Source organism: Peromyscus maniculatus, chromosome 18 (assembly GCF_049852395.1).
Source record: "Peromyscus maniculatus bairdii isolate BWxNUB_F1_BW_parent chromosome 18, HU_Pman_BW_mat_3.1, whole genome shotgun sequence".
Classification (NCBI taxonomy): Eukaryota; Metazoa; Chordata; class Mammalia; order Rodentia; family Cricetidae; genus Peromyscus; species Peromyscus maniculatus.
The window spans coordinates 41,096,938-41,119,212 of record NC_134869.1 but is presented as its reverse complement, the minus strand read 5'-3'; the positions used below and the strand labels follow the sequence as shown (position 1 = coordinate 41,119,212).

Below are 22,275 nucleotides of genomic sequence, written 5' to 3'. Positions count from 1 at the left end.
CAGTGGTCTTTAAAACATGCGTGAAGGGAGGAACAAAGAGAAGCACCCATGGACTATGGGTGCCATGCAAGGAGACAAAGCCTATGACTAGCCCAGTCATGTGCGCGTGCATTCCATCACAAAACCTTGAATGACTGAGCAGGATGATTGCACTAATTTTCCATATTTTCTTTCAGTTGACCTGGGTGAAGCTGAGCTTGCTACAGGAAATCAAGAGACAAGTAAATAATGCTCCGTGTGTGTGTAATATAGAGGGACTTTCATTCTTGGTCTATACCTTTAAAAATATATAGATTTTTTGAAGACGTAGACTAAGTGTGTTCTGAGGAATGTAATTTTCCACCCTACATTTGAAAATATTGAACGACTTCTTTTTGTTCTCACCAAGCCTTTGAAATAACCCAGTCTTTTTTGGCCACCTATGAAAATGATTATATTGATGTGTGCCCCTTCTGAGGTTAAGGAAAATGACTGTATCTTTTCTTGGTGGCCCAATGGATCTGCTTGATGAAGGTGAAGATGGAAACAGTGTGTACGGGACACATAGGAGATAAGGCTGGGCATTTATTGCCCATTTATGTAATTACATATGCCACTAAGGACAAAGGTCCTTCAAACAAAGACCAGAGGCAAAGTAGAAACAGTTCCTGGACTAAGAGGGATGGATTTGTCTCTACTTCCCTCTTCGTGATTTTTTTTTTCACCTGTGTGGTCGCACACCCTTTTGTCTTACAATCACATTTGAGAACTTAGCCATCTTTACAGGCTCAATGAGTTGATGGTTGAAGAAATGTTTCACGTCCATGAAAAGAATATGGAGCTATCTGAGGAGTGTATTCATAGGCTTTGAGTCCCCGAGGACAACACTTCCTTCCAGAGGTCTGCCAGCCGTTGGTTGAAGAGGAAACAGCAGCATGGATGTGCTAGATGAAAACGAAGCCCTACAGCAGTTCTTTGAAGGTAAGAGTTCGGTGGCCGCCATGCTTTCTACTTCTGAGCAATGTCTGCTCACTTTCACTCTCTCTCTGGCTCGCAGCGTTCACTTAGGCTTTGCCGTTGGAAGAATGCTATCAGATAACCCCTGAGTTGGAAGTACAGGCTTTATTCACTTCATTGATAGCAAAAGTCAGTGATGTGGGTAATGGCTTTTTAAATACAGGATTCCATCTTCCATAGCTCGGTTATTAATGAGTCAGGAGAGCACTTGCATTATCACCCGTCTGTGTCTTGAATGAGGGCTCATTCCTTCTAATCCTTTATGTTTTAAAAGTGCCAGATTGGTCCTCTCTCTAAAACGACTCTATCGTGTAATAAAAAAGTAAGATTTTAATTAAGATGTATAATTTAGTATAATTAATTTCAAATCAACCTAAAACAGCAAAGAACAGCTACTTCCTGCTCCCCTCTTTCTGCTTATTCACACTTTAAAAGCATGTAGCTGGATGATCATTTGGTTTTGCGGTTGAGTTTCTCTTCTCCCTGGTGGGATTGACCGACACCAGCATGGTCACGCAGGCTTCTCTCTTCTCAAAACCCAAGATGGCGGTGCGCTTGTCCATATTTCATTGGGAGGATATTCTGCTAACAGTGGGTCTTTTGAATATGTTAGGAAGACCTTGCCCTCTGTTGCCCCTTTATGATGCATGGTTGGGAGAGTCAACATTAGTGTGGCTCAGACTTCCTCAGGAAGGGAAATGTGCCTGAGTTCTGACGTGTTCCAGGGTGTTTCACAGAGGGTGCACTGAGGGGGGGTCCAGGCTGAACTCACTCAAGGCAGGCAGCAGCACACTCAAAGAAGTGATATTGGCATTTTTTTTAGTTTAGTGAAAGGTGTGAAAAATAAGAGATATTTAAAGGTTGATAAGTCTTAAAGCCTGACAAATGTCACTTGAGTGACAGGTCGTGTTGAAGGCGTGGAAAGACTCTAGGTCACAGCCGAGAGGAATCCGCTCAATGAGGGAGCTTCTATGGTTTGGAGTTTGCCAGAAATGGCAAGAAAGTCAAGTTAAGCTGTGAGTTCCTGTGTTCCTTTGGTCTTGCCTTCGGTCCCCTGGAATCCTGCCTGCCACGGTGACCAGGTTTGAACACCATGCACCTGGGCCCTGTTTGTCACGCGCTCAATACACTAATGTCGTTTTGCTGTGGTTTTCTGAGGTTATATGAACTACGGAACTGTCATTTGAGCGGTAGACAACACACTTCAAGGCGCAGCTGCCGCTGTACTTTTAAAAGAGAAACCACCGATTCATTCTATAAACGCGAAAGGTAGACTTTGTCTCCTACAACCGAGGGAACCTGGTCTCTGGTCTCTGCTTTTCCTGGGAGAGCTTTTAGACTCACATGATCCGCCTGGTGTTCCCGTTTGTCATAGTTATCTCTATGATGCTGTTTCCATACATCCTTTCTGTAGTTATTGGAATACCTATTCTACATAGTATTTCATCACCACCACCACCACCACCACCACCACCACCACCACCACCACCACCACCACCACCACCACCACCACCATCATCATCCTCACTATCACTAATGCAGTTTCTATTTAGGCCTCAAACTAACCTGTATAACCTCTCTGAGGGGGAAGGAGTCCATTCCTCATGCACAGAGAGTAGATGGCCAGCGTTCCTCCTCTGAGCGTGTAGCAGGAAAGGCGGCAAACTTTGGGGAAATATAGAGGCGCGAGTCCTGGAAATCACCGCTAGCTGCCACTTTTTAAAATTCCTCCCCCTATTTAACAGACACCTCTTTATGCCACATCTCTCTCAGGTCCTTTAATGGTAGCTAGCAGGGTGTGGAACCCTTTCTCTCCCCTCAGATTTTAGTGATTTTTCTGTCCTTAAACCTTAAAGAATAAAATCTTCTCTAGAAGAGCAAGACTAGATAGGGCGTTTTAATGAGGAGGCCTGCTGTGGCCGCCATATTCCTGTGGCTATCTCACTGTTTTGAATCAAATGCAAATTTGATTTGTATTCAGTTACATTTCATGTCATTGGTTATTAGTGAAACAGGACTTAGACACAATTAGTCACTGAATACATTTGTCATACCCACTTTTAAAAAATGATTAAAAAATTTTTAGGGGGGGGGAGGGATTTTGTAACCTGAAAAATTCCTCCCCCTTTCTGTTTAAAATGATATCAAATCATTCTATTGTCGTACTAGTTAATATGTAAATTGTAATTTTTAAAGATGTGCTTATTTTTAGTTTATATGTGTGCGTGAGCCTGCTTGCTTGCATGTATGTATGTATGTATGTATGTATGTATGTGCACCACATCCGAGCCTGTGATTGCAGATGTCAGAAGAGGACATTGAATTTATAGAGCTGGATTTACAGGTGGTTGTGGCCCACTCGACGTGGGTACTCAGAACTGAACCTAGGTCCTCTGCAAGACCAGCAAGTGCCCTTAACCACCAAATGTGTGTGTGTGTGTGTGTGTGTGTGTGTGTGTGTGTGTGTGTGTGTTCGCACACGCGCATGTACAAGGGCATGCATTTTTTTTTTTTATTTACTCAAGGTCTGAAAAACCAATAAAACTTTTGGCACTCTGTTATACATTTGAAAGCAACCTTTCTCTCTACCCTGGAGTTTTTATCCTAAATAAGGCATTTTTCCTTTTAAGGATTTTGGCATCAAAGACTTTAAGTTGACAATACAATCTTGAATTAAATGGCTTTGCCAGTCACAGTTTATACTGATGCTGGTGTTTGTTTTAAACTGGCTTGCTGAAACTCCAGCTCCCCTGTGGACATCTGTGGGGGTGGCTTTCAGAACCCCGAGCTGTGCACAGGCAAGGGACTATCAGGAACAGCTTGTCTAGAAAGCTGCTATCAACAAAGCTTTGGCCATTTTCTGTTTCTGAAGTTCCCCCGGCAGCCATTATCACAAGAGGGCAGCGGAGACGCAGGCAAGAGAGAAATAACTGCTATACCAGTGGGTCTCAAACTGTGGGTCATGACTCCTCTGCCTACGACCCTCGGAAAACACAGATATTTACGTCACAGTCCACAACACTAGCAAAATTACAGTTATGAAGTGGCAACGAAAATTATGGTGGGGGGGGGGTCACCACAACATGAACTGTATAAGGTTCGCAGCATTAGGAAGATTGAGAACCACTGTGCTAGGAGCAAATTGTTTGAGAACACCATGGCAATGCATGCTTCAGAAAAATGCAGACAGCTCTGGAGCAGAAGAACAATGACTACATTATCTACACTAATCTAGGAAGGCTGCAAGGGAGGTGAGGTAGATCTGGTGAGTAGAGGCGAGAGAAAGCTTAAACCATGCTTGCACTGGACAGCACACAGCGGTCATGTCGGGATATTTCTGCAACAAATGAATGAAAGGACAGTGTGAGCCTCCCCCTGTCCCTGTCGGCCAACAGTTGTGGGATTCCAACTCTGTGTGAGGCAATCAGCAAGTTCAAATACAGGGACAGAAGGAAAAACTGCCCAGTAGCAGAAAAAATGGTCTGGCAAATGGAATAAAGAGAGGAAAAAAAAAATCACCATTTGGTGGAAAGACTTCGATTCCATTATTATCAGAGGTACAGTGATAATTGTCTTAAGTGATCCTTGAGTATTAGTTCTCCGTAGAAACCAACTCTGACTGGCTGATGTTTCTGGCTTTTCAAGAGAAGGATCGGAAGCCCGGAAGAGCTGAGTGCAGTGTACGGGGCAGACTCTGCCCAGTGCTGGCGCTGGCCCTGGGCAAGACTTTCCCGTGGACAAAGAATACCTCCACCATCAGCTAGCTTCTTGATTTTCCTTCTCTCACACTGAGATCCCCACTTTGTCTCTGTCTCAAGCAAACAGTGTCCTTCTGCTTGCTTCCTTCTGTCCCAGCAGAATCTGGGCTTGTACAGAAGGAGCAAATGGCAAATGGCCTAAGACCATCTCCCACCTCTCTCTGTAAGGTCATGAGCTCCAAGTACTTCCATGGAACAGTGAGACTGTTTTGACCCCGTGGGTCTTGAAGGTTACCTTCGTTAAGGGGAGACTCGCGTAATCTCCGAAGCTAGAATTTCAGACTCGGTCCTGCCTCCAATCTGAAGTGACTCTAAGGAGGCAGAGCTTGTTTATCTGCAACACAACTTTTATTTCTGTGTGGAGACAGCATGGATCTTCCAAGAGACGGAACAAGAACAGGTCAAGGACAGAAAGAACCAGCCAGATCATGGAAGTCATTTAAGAGTTCTCCTCAAGTTTCTAGCTGATGGGCGGTTGGTAAGAAACCATGTAGACGGCATGAGCCATGCAGGACAGACCTCCCAGTGAAGGCAATTTTGAGCTTAAAATATAACACAAGGGGATCAGTGCTGACCTCAGCCACCTGCACACATTTGAAACCTATTAGGCTTGTCAATATCTCCCCCCAGATAACACCCCCCACCCCAAGAGAAGATTTTCATCATCTGCTTTGGTGTTATTGGTGTCTTCTTTCCAACTGAGTTAAGCCTGGGTGTCTGGCAGACTCCCCTGTGTCTTGGATTGTTCAGCACCCAGGCACTAACATAGAGATAACCTAAGAAAATAGGCAGTTGTTTCCATGATCTCGCCACTCAGTGCTTACCTCTGTCAGGCTTTCTGTTGCTCCTGTGTGTTTTTGTGTTGGCTTGGGTTTTGGTTTTGTGAAATAACACTTTGTTATAGCCCATTCAGCTAAAAATCCTCCCTCTTCAGGTCTCCAAGTGCCTGAGTTGGAATCCCACACCAAATCCAGCCTTTTGTATATTTTAAACAAACAGCAGAGAGTTATATTACTTTGCTCTTTAACTCTCTCGTATGGAATACAGAGTGCGCTGTGCTTAGCCTCAATTATTCTTGCTGATCTGCAGCAGAGGTCCGCAAGCTATGACCTAGAGTCCACATCTGACTGGAAGCCGGGGAATGCCAATCAAGTTTAGCAGAACACACCTAATCACGGCCGGGCTGCCTACAGCTGCTTTGATGCTCTGACGGCGGAACGGAGTGCTTTCAACAGAGACCATATGGGCTGTAAAACCTAAAATATTTACCATCTGGCTCTGCACAGCAAATGTTTGCCAACCCCTAGCCTGCAACCTAATTAGTAATAATAGCTGTTATTTGTTGAGCATTTATGTGCTGAGAATGGGACGATCATTAAGACCCTGGACTTTGAGTCAGTCATCCTGGTTGAGAGTCGTGGTTTTGCAATGTGCTATTTCTAGGACCAGGGATGAGTAAACCCTCTCAGGCCTTGTGTTTCCCAACTTGTAAAATAGAGGTAATCATATTATCTCCATTTGTGGTTGTGCAGCATTATTATGCCTGGTGCAAAGGAGTCAGTGGTTTTTGCTATGCTTATTTTTAGAGTTTTCCATTTTTTCTACTTACAGAGGCGCCAGCCCATCTTTTCTTCTCCTCTGTGAAACGTAAGACTGACGTTAAATATCTTGCTTCAGGGCAGTCCAGACAGCAAGTGGCCACAGGGGTCACTGCTCAGGCTCCAGCTAGGGGCGATACTGATATCTTGACAGGGTCATGAGAAGATATAGCTTCATTGAGGTGAGAACAGCTGGAGGTGAGAACGGCTAGAGGTGAGAACAGCTAGAGGTGGGAACTGCTGGATGTGAGAACAGCTGGAGGTGAGAACGGCTAGAGGTGAGGACAGCTGGAGGTGAGAACAGCTGGAGGTGAGAACAGCTGGAGGTGAGAACAGCTAGAGGTGGGAACTGCTGGATGTGAGAACAGCTAGGAGTAAGAACAGCTGGAGGTGAGAACAGCTGGAGGTGAGAACAGCTGGAGGTGGGAACAGCTGGAGGTGAGAACAGCTGGAGAACAGCTAGGGGTGAGTTGCTTTAGACTCCTGAGGGTTGGGGCACTGTGGGGTGATGTTGAAGCCATCAGCAATTATGGTGCTGGAGAGAGAAAGGGAGAAAGCAGAAACTCTCCAAAGAAAAGGAAAACAAGTCAGAATTCGGCTGATGCCACTAACAGGAGGTAGAATAGTCATGTGCCATGTGACACGTGACCTGGACCCATGAAGAATGGAGAATTCTGGAAACAGAAACAAAGAACAAGGAAATGACTTTTCTCACTTGCAGGCCTGAGGCACACGTGAGTGAGAAAACCACCGTTGTTTGAGATGATCCATAGTTCAACTGTTTCTTGTTATACGTGGAGGCTTGTTCTAAGTCCTAACCTTCTATAAAAATGAAAATTCTCTTGATCCTCAGTCATTTGCTTTAGATGCATCTCCATAAGTGGAATTGTTGGCACGTGGGTATTATCAGATGACCTGCTATAAAGTTTGGGTGTTGGGGAGGATTATTTTACTCTAAATCAGTTGTTCTCAACCCGTGGGTCCCGACCTCTTTACCAACCCTCTATCTCCAAAAATACTTACATTAAGATTCACAACAGTAGCAAAATTACAGTTATGAGGTAGCATTGAAAATAATTTTAAGGTTGGGGGGTCACCACACCATGAGGAACTGTATTAAAGGGTCGCAGGGTTAGGAAGGTTGAGAACCACTGCTCTAAATATCAGTGACCTTCATCCTTCGAGCTGTCCCCTATTGACTTGCATTTCTTTGACCTAGAAAAAGTTGCTCCAAGTCCAGAGCCTGGGATACAGTCCCATGTAGGGTTGAACCCCATGAGCTTGGGTGGAAGTGTGCATTTGTGAATGGTTGTTTTTTACAAGGACTCCGTGAGCTGGGGTGGAAATGTGCATTTGTGAATGGTCGTATTTACAAGAAAGTCCCCAGCTGGTCACCAGGTGCTCAAGAGCCCAGACACAAAAGGGGTTAGGTGTCACTCAGACTGTTGCAGGGTTACAGTTCAGAGGTTGAGTCCATTACTGTCATGGTGGGAAGCAAGACAGCACGCAGGTAGTCACAGGGCTGGAGCTGAGAGTCCTTACATCTTGATCCAAAGGCAACAGGAAGTGGTCTGTCTCTCTGGGCATGACTTGAGCATATCTGAGACCTCAAAGCCCACCTCCACAGTGACACACTTCCTCCAACAAGACCACACCTACTCGAACAAGGCCACACCTCCTAATAGTGCCACTCCCTTTTGGGGCCATTTTCTTTCAAACCACCACAATCTGTCTATCTGTCTGTCTGTGTATCTGTGATCTATTTATTTGTCTATCTAAATCTATCATCATCATTTGTCCATCATCTATCTATCTAAGTATCTATCATCTATCTGTCTATCCATTTATCCATCTATCTAATGTGGGAGCATGCCACAGCATTCATGTAGAGATTGGAGGACTTATCTGTCATCTATCTATCTATCTATCTATCTATCTATCTATCTATCTATCTATCTATCTATCTATCTATCTATCATCTATCTATCTATCTATCTATCTATCTATCTATCTATCTATCTATCTATCTAGCTATCTAGCTATCTAGCTATCTAGCTATCATCTACCTGTGTACCCATTTATCCATCTATTTATCTATATGTGGGAGCTTGCCACAGCATTCATGTAGAGATTGGAGGACTTGGCAGGTCGATTCTCTCCTCCACTATGTGGGTCCCAGGGATAGAAAGAATGCAGGTTGTTAGGCCTGGTAACAAGTGATGAGCTATCTGGTTGGTCCAGATTCCTTCTTCCCATCCTATCTCTACTTCCAGACATCCACCTGCCTCTTCCATTTTCATCACCAGTCTCTCATAAACACCCACTGTCTGCACTTTTTCGTGCACTGTGATCTGGCTTCCTGCACCCATTTATTCTGAAATTTCTTCCATTGCTAGAGCCCATTGGAAGTCTTCACCTCGGGTCCTCTGAGAGTTGCCTGCCCTTGCCACTGTCCCCTTCTGTTTACCCATGTGTCACTCTCCTAGTTACATCCATGGCTCTCATCGGGCTTGTTCTTCTCACTCCCCTGAAGCCACCCTCACCCCATCCTGTGTCTGCTCCAGACACCTGCTTCCAAAGCACAGCTATTTGAGCATCACAAGCTTACCCAGGGCTTCCCACTTATCAGCACAGCCCAAGCTGTTGACAAGCTCCAGACCTGTGCTTACAGCTCCTGAATGTTCACATACAATCCTGACCTCCCCTGCTTCTCATCCATGCTGCACTGACTCCTGCGTGCTCTTCAGGTTCTAACAACCTTGCGCCGCTCCATGTGTGATAACACAACACTGGAGACTGGGACACTTTTGAAGGATGGGCATTCATGTCTCACAGTTCTGGAGGCTCGACAGCCTAGGGATGAAGGACCTGGCATCTCTTGTCTGGTGAGGGCTTTCTTGTGTCCTCACATGGCAGAAGGCAGAGGGATAAGAGAGGAAGCTGGATGAAGGCTGCATGAGACCTTTCCATCAGGAGTGTTGATACCTCGGCTGGAACAATAGCTTAGCGGTTAAGAACCCTGAATGCTTCTCTAGAGGATTGGGTTCGATTCCCAGCATCCACATGATTGGCTGGCTCACAGTCATCTGTAACTACGGTTCCATTGAGTGCGATGCCCTCTTCTGTCTCTCATGGGCACCAGGCATGCAAGTGGTATACAGACATACATGCAGTCAAAACACCCATAATAAACCAAAACATAAAAATAATAATAAAAAAGTCTTAATCCCATCCTGAAGGATAAAGCCCTCCTGGCCTCCTTATGGCCTCCTCAAGGCTATCACACGGTCACACTTGAAGGCTGGAGGGGCTCCCATTCAAATGAGTACCTCTCAACCTGGAAGCAGGGCTGTAACTCTTAATGACTCTTCCTAATTATCTATTAATTTGGGTTGCTTGAACCTCAGAAATATCTTTTAGCTCAACTTCCTTTTGTGTGGAAGTCTCCCTTTCTCCTTCCCCTCTCTGTCTGAGTCTCACTAGGTAGTTCTGGCTGGCCTCAAACGTGAGCGTCTGCCTCGGCCTCTTGAGTGTTGGGATCACTGGGGCTAACATACTTAGCCAGAAATTTTATCTTTACAGTTTTTGTTTCATTGTGTGTGGTGGTGTATGTCTGATGGTGTATGTGCAGGCATGCAGCGGCTGCAGTTCACATGTGGAGGTCAGAGGACAACTTTCAGGAGTTGGTTTTCTCTCTCCCTCCACGATGGATGCTGTTTCCTTAAAAGGCCTTCTTTGCGGGGCAGATGGGTAATGGAGATGGTATGGTATTCAGTAGGAAATGTGGTGGAGATGCTACCTGGCGGGGGGGGGGGGGGGGGGGGGGCGCGGGCCGGAAACAAAGTTCACGGCTAAGAGGTCCAGGCTGAAACCCAAATGGGCTTATAAGGTGGCCTGAGAATTGGGATCAACTCTTGAGAGTTGCTGGGAGATGTTAATCATCAGATGGAGCGGAAGGAATGGCCCTGAGTAGGAGAGGGCTGGCATTAGAAAACACTGTTGGGTAACAGGTCTGGGTGGGGTATGGAAAGGACTGTGGGACTCCCTGAGCGCAGTGGCTTTCCCATCTGAAGCTGCAGCAGGCCATTCCCCTCAGCTCTGGAGCTGGATGCCTTTATAACTCACACGTGTTGACTTTGAGCCTCACCTTTCTGCTTGCGTGTGGTAGTAAGCTACATTGCAGTTAGGGAGCAGGCTTGTTCCTAGACTGTTCTGGGTTCAAATTTTGCTACGTTTGCACTTACTGGCTGCCGATGAACGAATCACTTTCCTCTTCTGTGAAGGGCTTGTGTGATGCATGGTAAGAGAGACTGAGACATAAATAAGATCAGATATGTAAAAATATGTCCTAGTTAGCTTTAGCTGTCTGCTTGACCCAGCCCAGAGTTATTTGAGGGAGTCTCAATCGAGGAACTGCCTCCATCAGATTGGCCTGTGGTCATGTCTGTGGGGGCATTTTCTTAATTATTGATAGATGTGTGTCATATACTGTGATTTTGTCAACCTGACACAAACCTGGACGTACTTGGGGAAAAGGAATCTCAGTTGAAGCGTTACCTCCACCACATTGACCTGTGGGCATTTTCTTAGCTGCTAATGGATGTAGGAGGGCCCAGCTGGGCGGTGCCATGCCTGGGCAGGTGGGCCCAGGCTGGATAAGAAAGGTAGCTGAGCAGACCAGGTGGAGCAAGCCGGTAAGCTGGTTTCCTCCATGGTTTCTCTCTTAGCTTCTGCTTATGTTCCTGCCCTGACCTCCCTCAGTGATGGACTGGGACCTGAAGTGTAAGCCAAATAAATCTTTTCCTCCGTTGTTGCTTTTGGCCATGGCATTCATCATAGCAACAGATCATAAACTACGACAGATGCCATGCCTGCCATATAGTTAATATCCAGTATTATTCATTTTAAGAAAAATTATTCTTATAGTTTCCTGAAGCAGGCTATGATCAGAAAAAAAAATCACTGTCATTTAGAGAATGTTTGATTCTGTGGTACAATGTGCTGTTCTGGGAATCAAAGCCAAGACCCCACACATGAGAGATGAATGCTCTATCACTGATCTACACCCTCAGCCCTGTATTAATTCCGACCACATCCAACGCAATGAACAGGTAACATTATCACCACCGTTTTACAATCGAGGGAACAGATTCATGCAAGATATGTACTGTGCTATTAGATATCAGAGCTTGGGTTTGTACAGAAGTCTGTCTGTCTGACTCTTGACGGCTTGCTGGTGATGCCTGTAATGGTGATTGTAGAACTCCTTGCTCCTGCTAAGGCATCCAGATTTTTTTTTTTTTTACAGTTTGCATGCGAAGTTATTGTGGACCATGAGTAGTTGGTACTTTCCTGCTGCCTAGCAAAGTCCAGCTCCAGAGCCATGGTTAGAAGGCAATGGACTATGCTTCTATGCTTACAGAGCAAGTAGCTACAGAACTAAAGAAAGACAAAATAGCCACTAATACAAACACGAGACCATCAATACCAATCTGCTCATCGTGTACCAAAACCCTGTAGGGGAATTTAGGCAGCTGGGTTTGCCCTGAAGATGAATAGTAAACATTGACTCTTGACCTTGGCATCTGGGGTAGCCAGACTGAAGACAAGACCAGCAAGATGATACTCCAGTGTTTGTTACTCTGGTAGGAGCCATACAAGAAACAAACGTCATGTAGAACAATGGAAAGAAATATGTTCATGTTATTTTGCAGGTAGGTGGCCTTAATGTCACCTTTACAGTCCAAAGCTCTCAAAGCTTTAAGTATTGGGAGCTAAGAAATACATTTCCTACGAGTCTGTCAGCAGCCTATACTTTCAAGTGTGCCTGCCTGGCTTTGAACCCTGACTCTTTTGCTTCTCGGTTGTTGACTTAGCTTGGCTACTGACTTAACCTTTTAGGTCAGGGGGTTTCTTTCCTATTTGCATAATGGGAATAACAGTACCTACCTCATAGTGTTGTGAGGATTAGTGCTGACATGCTGAAATGGGGAAATCAATAGTAGTTATTGATCTTTATTATATTGCAACTATGGAAAAAAAATAAAGTGCTTATTTCATTTATTTTGAGACAAGAATGAAGCTAAGTTTATACACAGATTCATACATTTCTTTTTTCAAGGAAATACTCCTGTCTCCAGGGAGTTATTACAACTTTCACATGCTCACATTAGTTATTGAACCTTTATAATCATAAAATCCATTTATAGCCCTTGGTTGCTAAGCAACAAAGGACAAAGTACTGAGTATTTCCTTTTACTACGAAAGGTTCAACTTTTCCACATTAGTCTTGAAATCAGCATATTTTAGAAAGGACAGAACATCCCATTTCTTAAAGGGTTTAGCTGGCATTTTTATGTGGAGATAGACTCAAGCCCGGGAGGCACACATTGTTGTTATTTTGCCATTCTTAGACAGGCTAAAGCATCTTCTGCTAATTGTACAGAGTGTGACCCTACAAGAAGTCCGGAGTTGAGAGGCTGCATGTTCATTTTAAGGTGAGGTGACACGTTACCCACGTTCTGAGATGCTCTCATTGTGAGACCAGGTGCTTTTACCTGGCAGGAGTCTTGAGGGAAGGCTGAGGCGTGGCTCCTGCACACACAGCCTTGCTGCCTGTGGACCTTGATAACCAACAGCTTCCGGTCATTCAACCACACTCAACAGGGCTTGGGAAAGCTGACTTTTAAGAGTCATAATCAACCAGTGTAATCAACATCCTTCCATGAGACCAAAATATTTAATCATTTTTGTTGTTTTTCAGTAGGTAAAGCTTTGGAAGTCCCCAAAGAATATACCACTTATTAGAGCCAGGCAGTGGTGGCACACACCTTTAATCCCAGCACTCGGGAGGCAGAGCCAGGTGGATCTCTGTGAGTTCGAGGCCAGCCTGGGCTGCAGAGTGAGTTCCAGGAAAGGCACCAAAGCTACACAGAGAAACCCTGTCTCAAAAAACAAAACAAAACAAAAAACAAAAAAAAAGGAATATGCCACTATTTAAAATGTTATAAAGAACTTCAGTACAGCATATTTTTCAGAGCTCATGAATGCATATATGAAAAACAAAACTTTAAAAGGTTGATGTAGTTATTTCTCTATCCACCCATACTAAAACAGCACCAAAGCAAGCTAGATACTCCGTCTGAACTCTGGCTGCTCTTTGTCTTGGATGCATTTTATATCCTTGGTGTGGTACTACAGGTCCCGGGTGGGAACAATGATCTTCTTTCTCTCCTTGTGGAGTTAGGAAAGTTGCTGCATTGAAACAAATCTTCTGAGAAGTCCCCTAAAATGTCACCCATGCAGGAAGAGGCAGGAAGGATGCTAAAACTCTTATAATCCCCTATGGTAACAACTAGTCAAGGTTCTGTTGCTGAGAGCAATTGGTCTTCAGAAGAATTTATGTGTAAATGTGGCAGGAAGCGTTGACTGTTAGGAATGGGCTAATCCTGTTTGGCCAGAAGAGAGAGACTTTAAAAATCTCAAAAATAAGCAACTACAAACAAAAGGAAACATAAGAAATCTAGACAAAAAAGAAATATATTATTTATTTATCATATCATAGGTGTTATCCATTTAACACACATATAAATATATATTTATGTATAAATGTAAATATTTATATGTATCCACATGTTACCCATATGTGCTAACCAGAGTGCCTGAAGCAACATTTGAACTCCTGGCTCTCTGCCAGACAGGAAGACAAGGCAGACGTCTACTTGCTGCCTGGGGATCTGAAAAACTGAACGTGGTGATAAGGTCAGGTCTACAGAACGATGCCAAGGATTCCTCTCTCTCTTTGATAGACTTCTGTGGAAAAAACCCAAAGATTTATATGCCACCCATTTTTACATGTACTTACTCTGACGGTTCGTTCCCAGTCCATCAGTCCATCTTCCATGTTTCCCTTCCACGTTTTTCCACTGTGCTAGTTTGTAGAGTCCAGAGACTTTCATCCCTATACAGCCATTGGCCCTAACTCAACTCTGAGAGGTAGACAACTCACAAATCAACATTTTTATTACAATTATTATGTGTATGCCCATGGGACACAGAGAGAATGCAGAGAACAACTATGTGAGTCCTGGGGGATTAAACTCAGGTCGCCAGGCCTGGAAGCAAGCACCTGAGCTGTCTTATCTACCCACAGTTTACATAAAATATGAAAAATATGTTAAGTATAAGTATATACATATAAAAGCACAATATAACAGAATAACCACACACATATACATATATATGCATATATGTATATACACACTTATTGAGCCCATTTCATGTTGATTATATATACATGTATCCAGGTCTGACCACTTGGGATGGGAAAACCTATCCGTGATTTCATTATCTCCCTCTGTCAGCAACCATTGATTGCTTGTAGCTCTTCATCTGGTGAGTGGATCATTGTGAAATTTTCCCCATCTGCACGGGCAGCTGTCATTATGTAGGTCTTGTTTACAACCATAGTGTAGAGACTTCATGGGTGCTGCTTCCCGGTCATGTCTAGAAGACACTTTTAGCAGGAGGCATCCTGGTCCTCTGGTTCTAACCGTGGTCCTGCCTCCACTGACACAATTTCCCCTGACCCTTGGATGTTAGGCATTGTATTGTGGATGTCTCAGTTGCGGCTTGGCATTCTGTGGTCACTTATTCTCTGCGTTCTGATCAGTCGTGGATAGCTGTAATCGTCTCCATCTGTTGCAGATAGAAACTTCATTGACGAGGATGGGAGCTACACTTATTTGTGGGTATAAGGATGAGTATTTGGAATGCAGTTAGAAATTACACTGGTTTAGGAAAATTACGGTAGCAATTTTTCCCCTGGGTCCTATGATCTCTCCAGCCATGGGTAGCTGGCTGGGTTTATTGTACCGGAGATGAATTCCCTCTATTGAACAGACCTTAATTAGGTAGCTTATCCCCAAGGCAAAAGTGCCACCACTGTACCACTGAGTCTGTCTTCCTGGGCTGCTCATTACTGTAGTTCAGAGGTTCACAGCTGGGCAGGATTATTGATGGCTTTTCTCCCCTGGCAGTCTGCCTAGCTCTCTCTGAGAGCTAGTCCTCAAGAAGGAAGCTTCCAGATCGGGCCCAGCTCAGTTCCTCCAAGCCCTGTGTCTGAGGTGTGTATCTTCAGTAATAGTTAAGTTCCGAGAGGCAACCCAGGGCAGTGGGAATCACCTATATGGTTTGGGAATCTCTCGGATTCTCCTGACCTCAAAGAGAGGCTTTCTGTGTTTCACACTGGGATTTCTGTTAGAAAGTCTCTGGCTCCTGGGAAAGCATTATCATCTGTATGGTATAACTCCATTCTGTCTATCATCTATCTATCTATCTATCTATCTATCTATCTATCTATCTATCTATCTATCTATCTATCTATCTATCTATCTATCTATTTATCTATCTATCTATCCTATTCTTTCTATCTATCTATCTATCTATCTATCTATCTATCTATCTATCTATCTATCTATCTATCTATCTATCTATCTATCTATCTATCTACCTATTCTATCTATCTATCTATCTATCTATCTATCTATCTATCTATCTATCTATCTATCTATCTATCATCTATCTATCTATCTATCAATCATCAATCATCTATCTATAGCTATCTATCAACATCTGTCTGTCTGTCTTCTATCTATCTTGTTTTTATTTTAAGTGAATGGCTGTTTATCTTGCATGTATATATGTGTACCATGTTCATAAAGTGCTTGTAGAGGCCAGAAAAGAGCATGGTATTCCCTGGAGCTGGAGTTACAGATGGTTATGAGCCACTCTGGAGGTGCGAGGAATCAAAACTAGGTCCTCTGGAAGAGCAGCCACTGCTCTTAACCTTGGATCCATCTTTCCAGCTATTATTTCTATATTTTTAAGTAAGCTTATAGAACACTAAGTATCCATATGGCTTCCCCGCCCAGATATCCTAGTGTTTAAATGTGTGTGTGTGTGTGCACACACGTGCGTGCATGTGTGTGTATGATGTGGATGTGGATGCATGTGCCACTCTGTGTATGTGGAGGCCAGAAGACAGCTTTGTGTAGACAACTGTGTTTGTCTCCCTCCAGCTTTGTGTGAGTTCTTGGGGGTGTCGAACTCAGGCTTCCAGGCTTGCATTGAACCATCTTGCTGGTCTGCAAAATTCAACATTCTAATAGGTCAAATGAGAATAATAATATCAAATCTCGCATTATAAAACAATAATATTATTTTCCTGTCTTCCTGTACCACTTAAATTTCTTGTCAGCCTATGTTCCCCACATTTATTAACTAAGGTTAACACTAATATTGATTAACATGCAATCAGTTGTGTTTAGTTTTAACCCTCTAGTACCTGATTTACTCCATTATACATTAATGTTAATGTGTTTACTGAAGAGAAAAATGAAGCATGGCAGTGTAATTCTTATGTAGTAGGGCTAGCTGTAAGGATCCCAAACTGCTGGAAGAATGGATTCACAAACTCCTAGAAAAGAGAGAGACTCTGGTTTAACCTCTGTTTCCAATTGTTAATTTAAAAGTAGCGTGAATTTGATAGCCTGTTAGTGAAGACATTGAACCACTTCAACCAAAATAGTTACAGATCAGAATACAGAAGATCACGTTCCCTTCCCGCTATAAATCCTGTGTGAACTTACACATTGTCCACTAAGAAGGGGACAAGTAACCCAAGGGCAGAGTCAAACTTCAGTCCTTTATTATTTACCCCGAATGCATTCACGTTTGTGAAAAGCAATAAAAGACACACTCCTGTGGAATTCGAATAGTGTCAACCCTGAGGACACTTCTGGCATTTTTAAGTTATACGTGGCCAGCACCATCTGCAGACACGCTCTGGACTGTCCCTGCTTGCTTTAGCTTCATCTGCCCAGTCACCATCAGAGAAGTCTCGAATCTGAGACGGGAGCCTCTGGGCCAGCTCTGTCACATGGATTGCGACTGCCATCAACCACTTCTCATTCCCCGTTTTCTCCCTTTCCTTGTCTCCACAAATCAACAGCTGCAATTCTTTGAAGCAATAGCATGGTCATAAAGGGTAAATGTCTCCATTTGCTGAAGTATGTAGCCACTCTAATACTAATTTAACAAGTTGCTTGAGTTTTTATTGACCGTTAGTGATTTTTCACCAACCTTCTATCCTGCTCTTATTTTATATGATCCTGTAGGAAGTACACATATAGTCTGTGATACTAAGATGCACCCGGTCCCTTGCAATGACTAAGACTACATCTCTGAAAAACTGGGGATAATAAAAGTGATGTGATAGAGTAGGCTTGCAGCTAGGATTAAATATTAGGAAATACTTGTAAATTGACTAACATGGTGATGGGTATATTATACATTTAGAGTTTACCCATCATTCTTTTTCTGATTATCCAGCTCTCAAGAGGCTGGCCTGGAGAGTCTTGAGAGGGAAAGTCTACTGAAGAGCTGCCTGGATTAGATTGTCCTGTGGCCATATCAGTGAGGTGTTTTCTTAATTAATTGCTAATTAATGTTGGAAGGCCCGGTCCACAATGGGTGGTGCCATCCCTAGGCAACTGGGCCTGGGCTGTACAAGAAAGGTAGCCGAGCAAGCCAGAGGTGAGACTCCAGTAAGCCGTAGTCCTTTGTGGTCTCTGCTTCAATTCCTGCCTGTAAGTTTCTGTCTCAAGTTCCTCCCCTACCTTAAGGATGGACTATAAGCCAAATTAACCCTTTCCTCCCCTAAGCTGTTCTTGATCTTGGTGTTTATTATAGCAACAGAAATAGGCATGGGTCTCACATCATCAAGAGGCAACCTGTGTGTTGAGGGACAAGGACCTCACTGTCCTATTTTCATATTGGATGATTTTATGACCATAGCCCTATTTTTGCTTTATTAGTACTTCCTCATAAAGACATACTAAAGGACTCATACCTTGCTCATCTATTCATTCCCAAGCAAAGCCAATGCAAAGCTGCATGCTTCACCCACTGGTTGCCTCCTGTCAGAGCAGCCACTGACTAGTCAAGACCAGACTCCCACATTCTCATGCTCCGTGTGCACCTGTCTCCTTCAGGTTCTGACACTGGGATAATTTGTCTTTTATTTATCCAAGTCACAAATGGCATTGTGAAGAAGGATAGGAGCAGAATCTTCTTATACTAAACATCCAGATTTTCTCTATGTTAGCATTCTGGAGGACATTGCTCTCTTACTCTAAACCAGTGGTTCTCAGCCCTCCTGATGCTTCGGCCCTTTAATACAGTTCCTGATGCTATGGTGACCCCCAACCATAAACTTATTTTTGTTGTTACTTCATAACTGTTATGAATCATAATGTAAATATTTATGTTTTCCGATGGTTTTAGGTGACCCCTGTGAAAGGGTCACTCTACCCCCCAAATGGGTTCTGACCCACAGGTTGAGAATTGATGCTAAAGCCATCAAATGCTCTGGGATTCTAAAGTAGTCCCTTTGCCATTTTTTATCCTACAACTCTAACCATCCACCTCTGACTGATTAGAAGCTCTTCTTTGATGTCTCCTTGAATGTGACATGTCACGCTGTTATCACTGCCTATTTTCTTGCTCGGCTGCTCAGCTTTTCCTCACCTTCCAGGTGAGGCTGAGTAGTCTTGCATCTCTAGTGTCTGGCACACAGTCCCTCACTGAATAGTCACTGAACACAGATGAAGGCATGAACAGTTCTGTCAAGTATCTATTGAAATCAGCATGTTCCTGTCCATTCGGTCTCCTAATCTGCCCGCAGGCTGGTGCATCGGGAAAGACAAGTCCTGTAGAGCTTGTTCTTTCTTTCTTCCTTTCTCTCTCTCTCTCTCTCTCTCTCTCTCTCTCTCTCTCTCTCTCTCTTTCTCTCTTTCTTTAAGATTTATTATGTATACAGTGTTCTGCTTGCATATACGCCTGCATGCCAGAAGAGGGCACCAGATCTCATTACAGATGGTTGTGAGCCACCGTGTGGTGCTGGGAATCGAACTCAGGACCTCTGGAAGAGCAGCCAGTCCTCTGAACCTCTGAGCCTTCTCTCCAGCCCTTAGAGCTTGTTTTATCCAGCATGCACAGGCTCTTTGATGTCTCCTGCTCTCAGGAAAACCCAGAGGCCAAGTTTTCAATAGTCGTCTCTAGAACAATGCATCTTTGAGCATTATAAAACCCCACATGGAGAATGCCCCCTGTTGCACAGTGTACTATTATTCAAATCGAATAAAGGTTCATTTTCATTTTATCTCTTAATTATCAGTCATGCAAGCTCCAGGTGATTCAGACCATGTTAAAGTCCAGAGAGAGCCCAATTAGTCAGTGTCTTCAACAATGGGCCCTGTTATCTGTGCTGGGAAAAGCTGGTTGGATTCTGGCCAGATCAATATAAGTTATCCATACAAGGAGACCGGGGAATCCTCAGACTCTTGGGACAGCAGTGCACTTTTCCTGGGTGCATTGTCCTGCTGCTCACTTCTGTACTAGTCACTCCTCTTATCGCTGTGACAGACAGACTCCCTGGCAGGAGCCGCATGAAAAGGGCGAGACCTATTTTGACTCTCAGTACTCAGGGAGCGCACCCCTGCATGGCAGTGCCAGCCAGCATCGCGGCTTGTTCCACAAAGCAGCGGGCACTTGTAGCTTGTTCACATTATGGCTGACCAAGAAAACAGAGTGGAGCAGGCCTGGGACCCTCAAAGCCCACTCCTAGAGGCCCATGTCTACCAGCCAGGTCTTACTTCACACGGCTCTACAACCTCCCCAACCAATACCATTAGCTTGGGACCAGGCATCCAAACGTAGCCCTATAGGAGACCTTTCACATTCCAACCTCAGTCACCAATATTGCGTGAGATGGCCAGCAGGACACTTCCTTGAGGCTCACACTTATTTCCCAGGCTGCTTGCCCTGATCTTATTTCAGTCTCAAGACACCTGCATCACTATCTAGATCGGGCCGAGGATTCAGTTACAATCCTTCCAACCAGTCACAAATCCCGTGGTTGATTCTTCTAAGTACCATTTACGTATGATGATGTGTGGACAAATATTTAATAGCCAAGTCTCTGTGAGTTAAAAAAAAATCAGCCTTGATTTGTAGCATTAATGACATAAACGTTCTTACTATGGTCAATTTTAAGCTGGTAACTCCATGTACCTGACTATGTCTTGGGATAATGGATGAAAGTATATCCTAATTGGCTTCTTCACCCTGTTGCGCATGTTCCTACTTTCTGGACCATGTTTCCACCGAAGCAGATCAGAGTCTCATGACCCTCGATAGCCCAGAATCTGCTCTTGCTGACAGTTGCAGCCTCCCTGACCTCTGTTCCCGAAGCTTTTCCTGACACCATTTCACCCTGCTGAATCACTTAGATATCCCATAGTGCCCTGCACACATTCTTAATATTTATGGAATAACTCACTAGCATACCTGGGTTATGTTCTAGGTGTTGTAAATGTTGCTATGGCATCTTTATGTTTATTTCTTCACACTGGCCTGGCAACTTCTTGAGCAGAGAAACCGATGGTAACCACGCAAGCTAGCGCTTAACTGAGCTGGGAGCTGCACAAAGCACTTTGTGGGCATGGTCTCATTTAATTCTTACAGCCCTATGAAGTAGGGCCATCGCTGTCATTTTATAGATAGGGAAATCGAGGCAGGGTGGTCTCCCAACTGTAGGCTGAAGGCCCTTACAAAATCCCACACAAGATTATGACACTCCTCTGCTTAGAAGTTTGTGTTTGTCATCTGTCTACGGAAGCTTTACCGTTTATGATTGTATTGGCTACTTTTGCGTCACCGTGATCACACATAATGGCACACACAACTTCGATTCAGGGGACGTAGTCCATCGTGATGATGGAGGCATACCAGTGGAAGAGCTGGCCACATTGTGAATACCAACCAAGGAACCCTGTGGGGGGGCATATTTCACATTTGTACTAACAATAATTACAAGTCATCCAAGCCCTTGTTTATGCAACAAATACAATATTTACTGAGTAAATACCATATCCCTGGTCATGATTTATTTATTTATTTATTTATTTATCTATCTATCTATCTATCTATCTATCTATCTATCTATCTATCTATCTATCTATTTATTTTTTGATTTTTCGAGACAGGGTTTCTCTGTGTAGCTTTGCGCCTTTCCTGGGACTCACTTGGTAGCCCAGGCTGGCCTCGAACTCACAGAGATCCACCTGGCTCTGCCTCCCGAGTGCTGGGATTAAAGGCGTGTACCACCACCGCCCGGCCCCCTGGTCATGTTTTAGAGCAGTGGTTCTCAACCTTCCTAATGCTGAGACCCTTCAATACATCTCCTCATGTTGTGGTGACTCCCAACTATAAAGTTATTTTCATTGCTACTTCATGACTGCAAATTTCTATTGGTATGAATCGTAATATAAATATCTAATATGCAGGATACCTGATATGCGACACCCCAGAGGGGTCATGAACTGCTGCTCTAGATGCTTAGAGGCTGTACAGTCAGAGGCAGCTCATGGTCTAGAGGAGCTTGGAGTTGAGTAGAGAGAGCAGACACACGACACGTAACTGCCACCCAACTGCCACTAGGTTAAGATACAGATGCGCAAGGCTGGGAGCGAACCCCTTGGAGGGTGTGGCTCTTATCCTCTGGCACATTTCTTACCTGCTTCCTGCCTCTGATAGTTGGAACTCATTTGCACACCCCACCAAGATACAACTTCCCCGACACTCCCAGGGGACTTATGCAGCTTTTCCTCCTGTGACATAGGACCTTGGCAGCCCTCTAGGCCATGGAGCCTGCGTGCAGAAGCTAGTGGACTCCAGGGATGCAAATGAGCTGCCCGACGGGAGGAGGGATATGCGAACTGGGTGTTCTGAGCAAGTGTTTAAGTCATTTAGAGCAAAGTGATTATTTTTAAAAGCCCAAGATTTATTTTAAGGGCCATCTG

At 44.1% G+C, this 22,275-nt stretch overlaps 1 protein-coding gene across 1 annotated transcript in view; it reads left to right on the top strand.

Moving 5' to 3' along the window:
- The first annotated feature begins 914 nt into the window (after nt 1-914).
- The window catches only part of Myrfl (myelin regulatory factor like), a 111,407-nt gene continuing 90,046 nt past the window's right edge, over nt 915-22,275 (top strand). The window contains exon 1 of the mRNA XM_006988988.4: nt 915-960. Within this exon, the coding sequence (XP_006989050.1) occupies nt 915-960 (46 nt within the window). The remainder of the gene's footprint in view (nt 961-22,275) is intronic.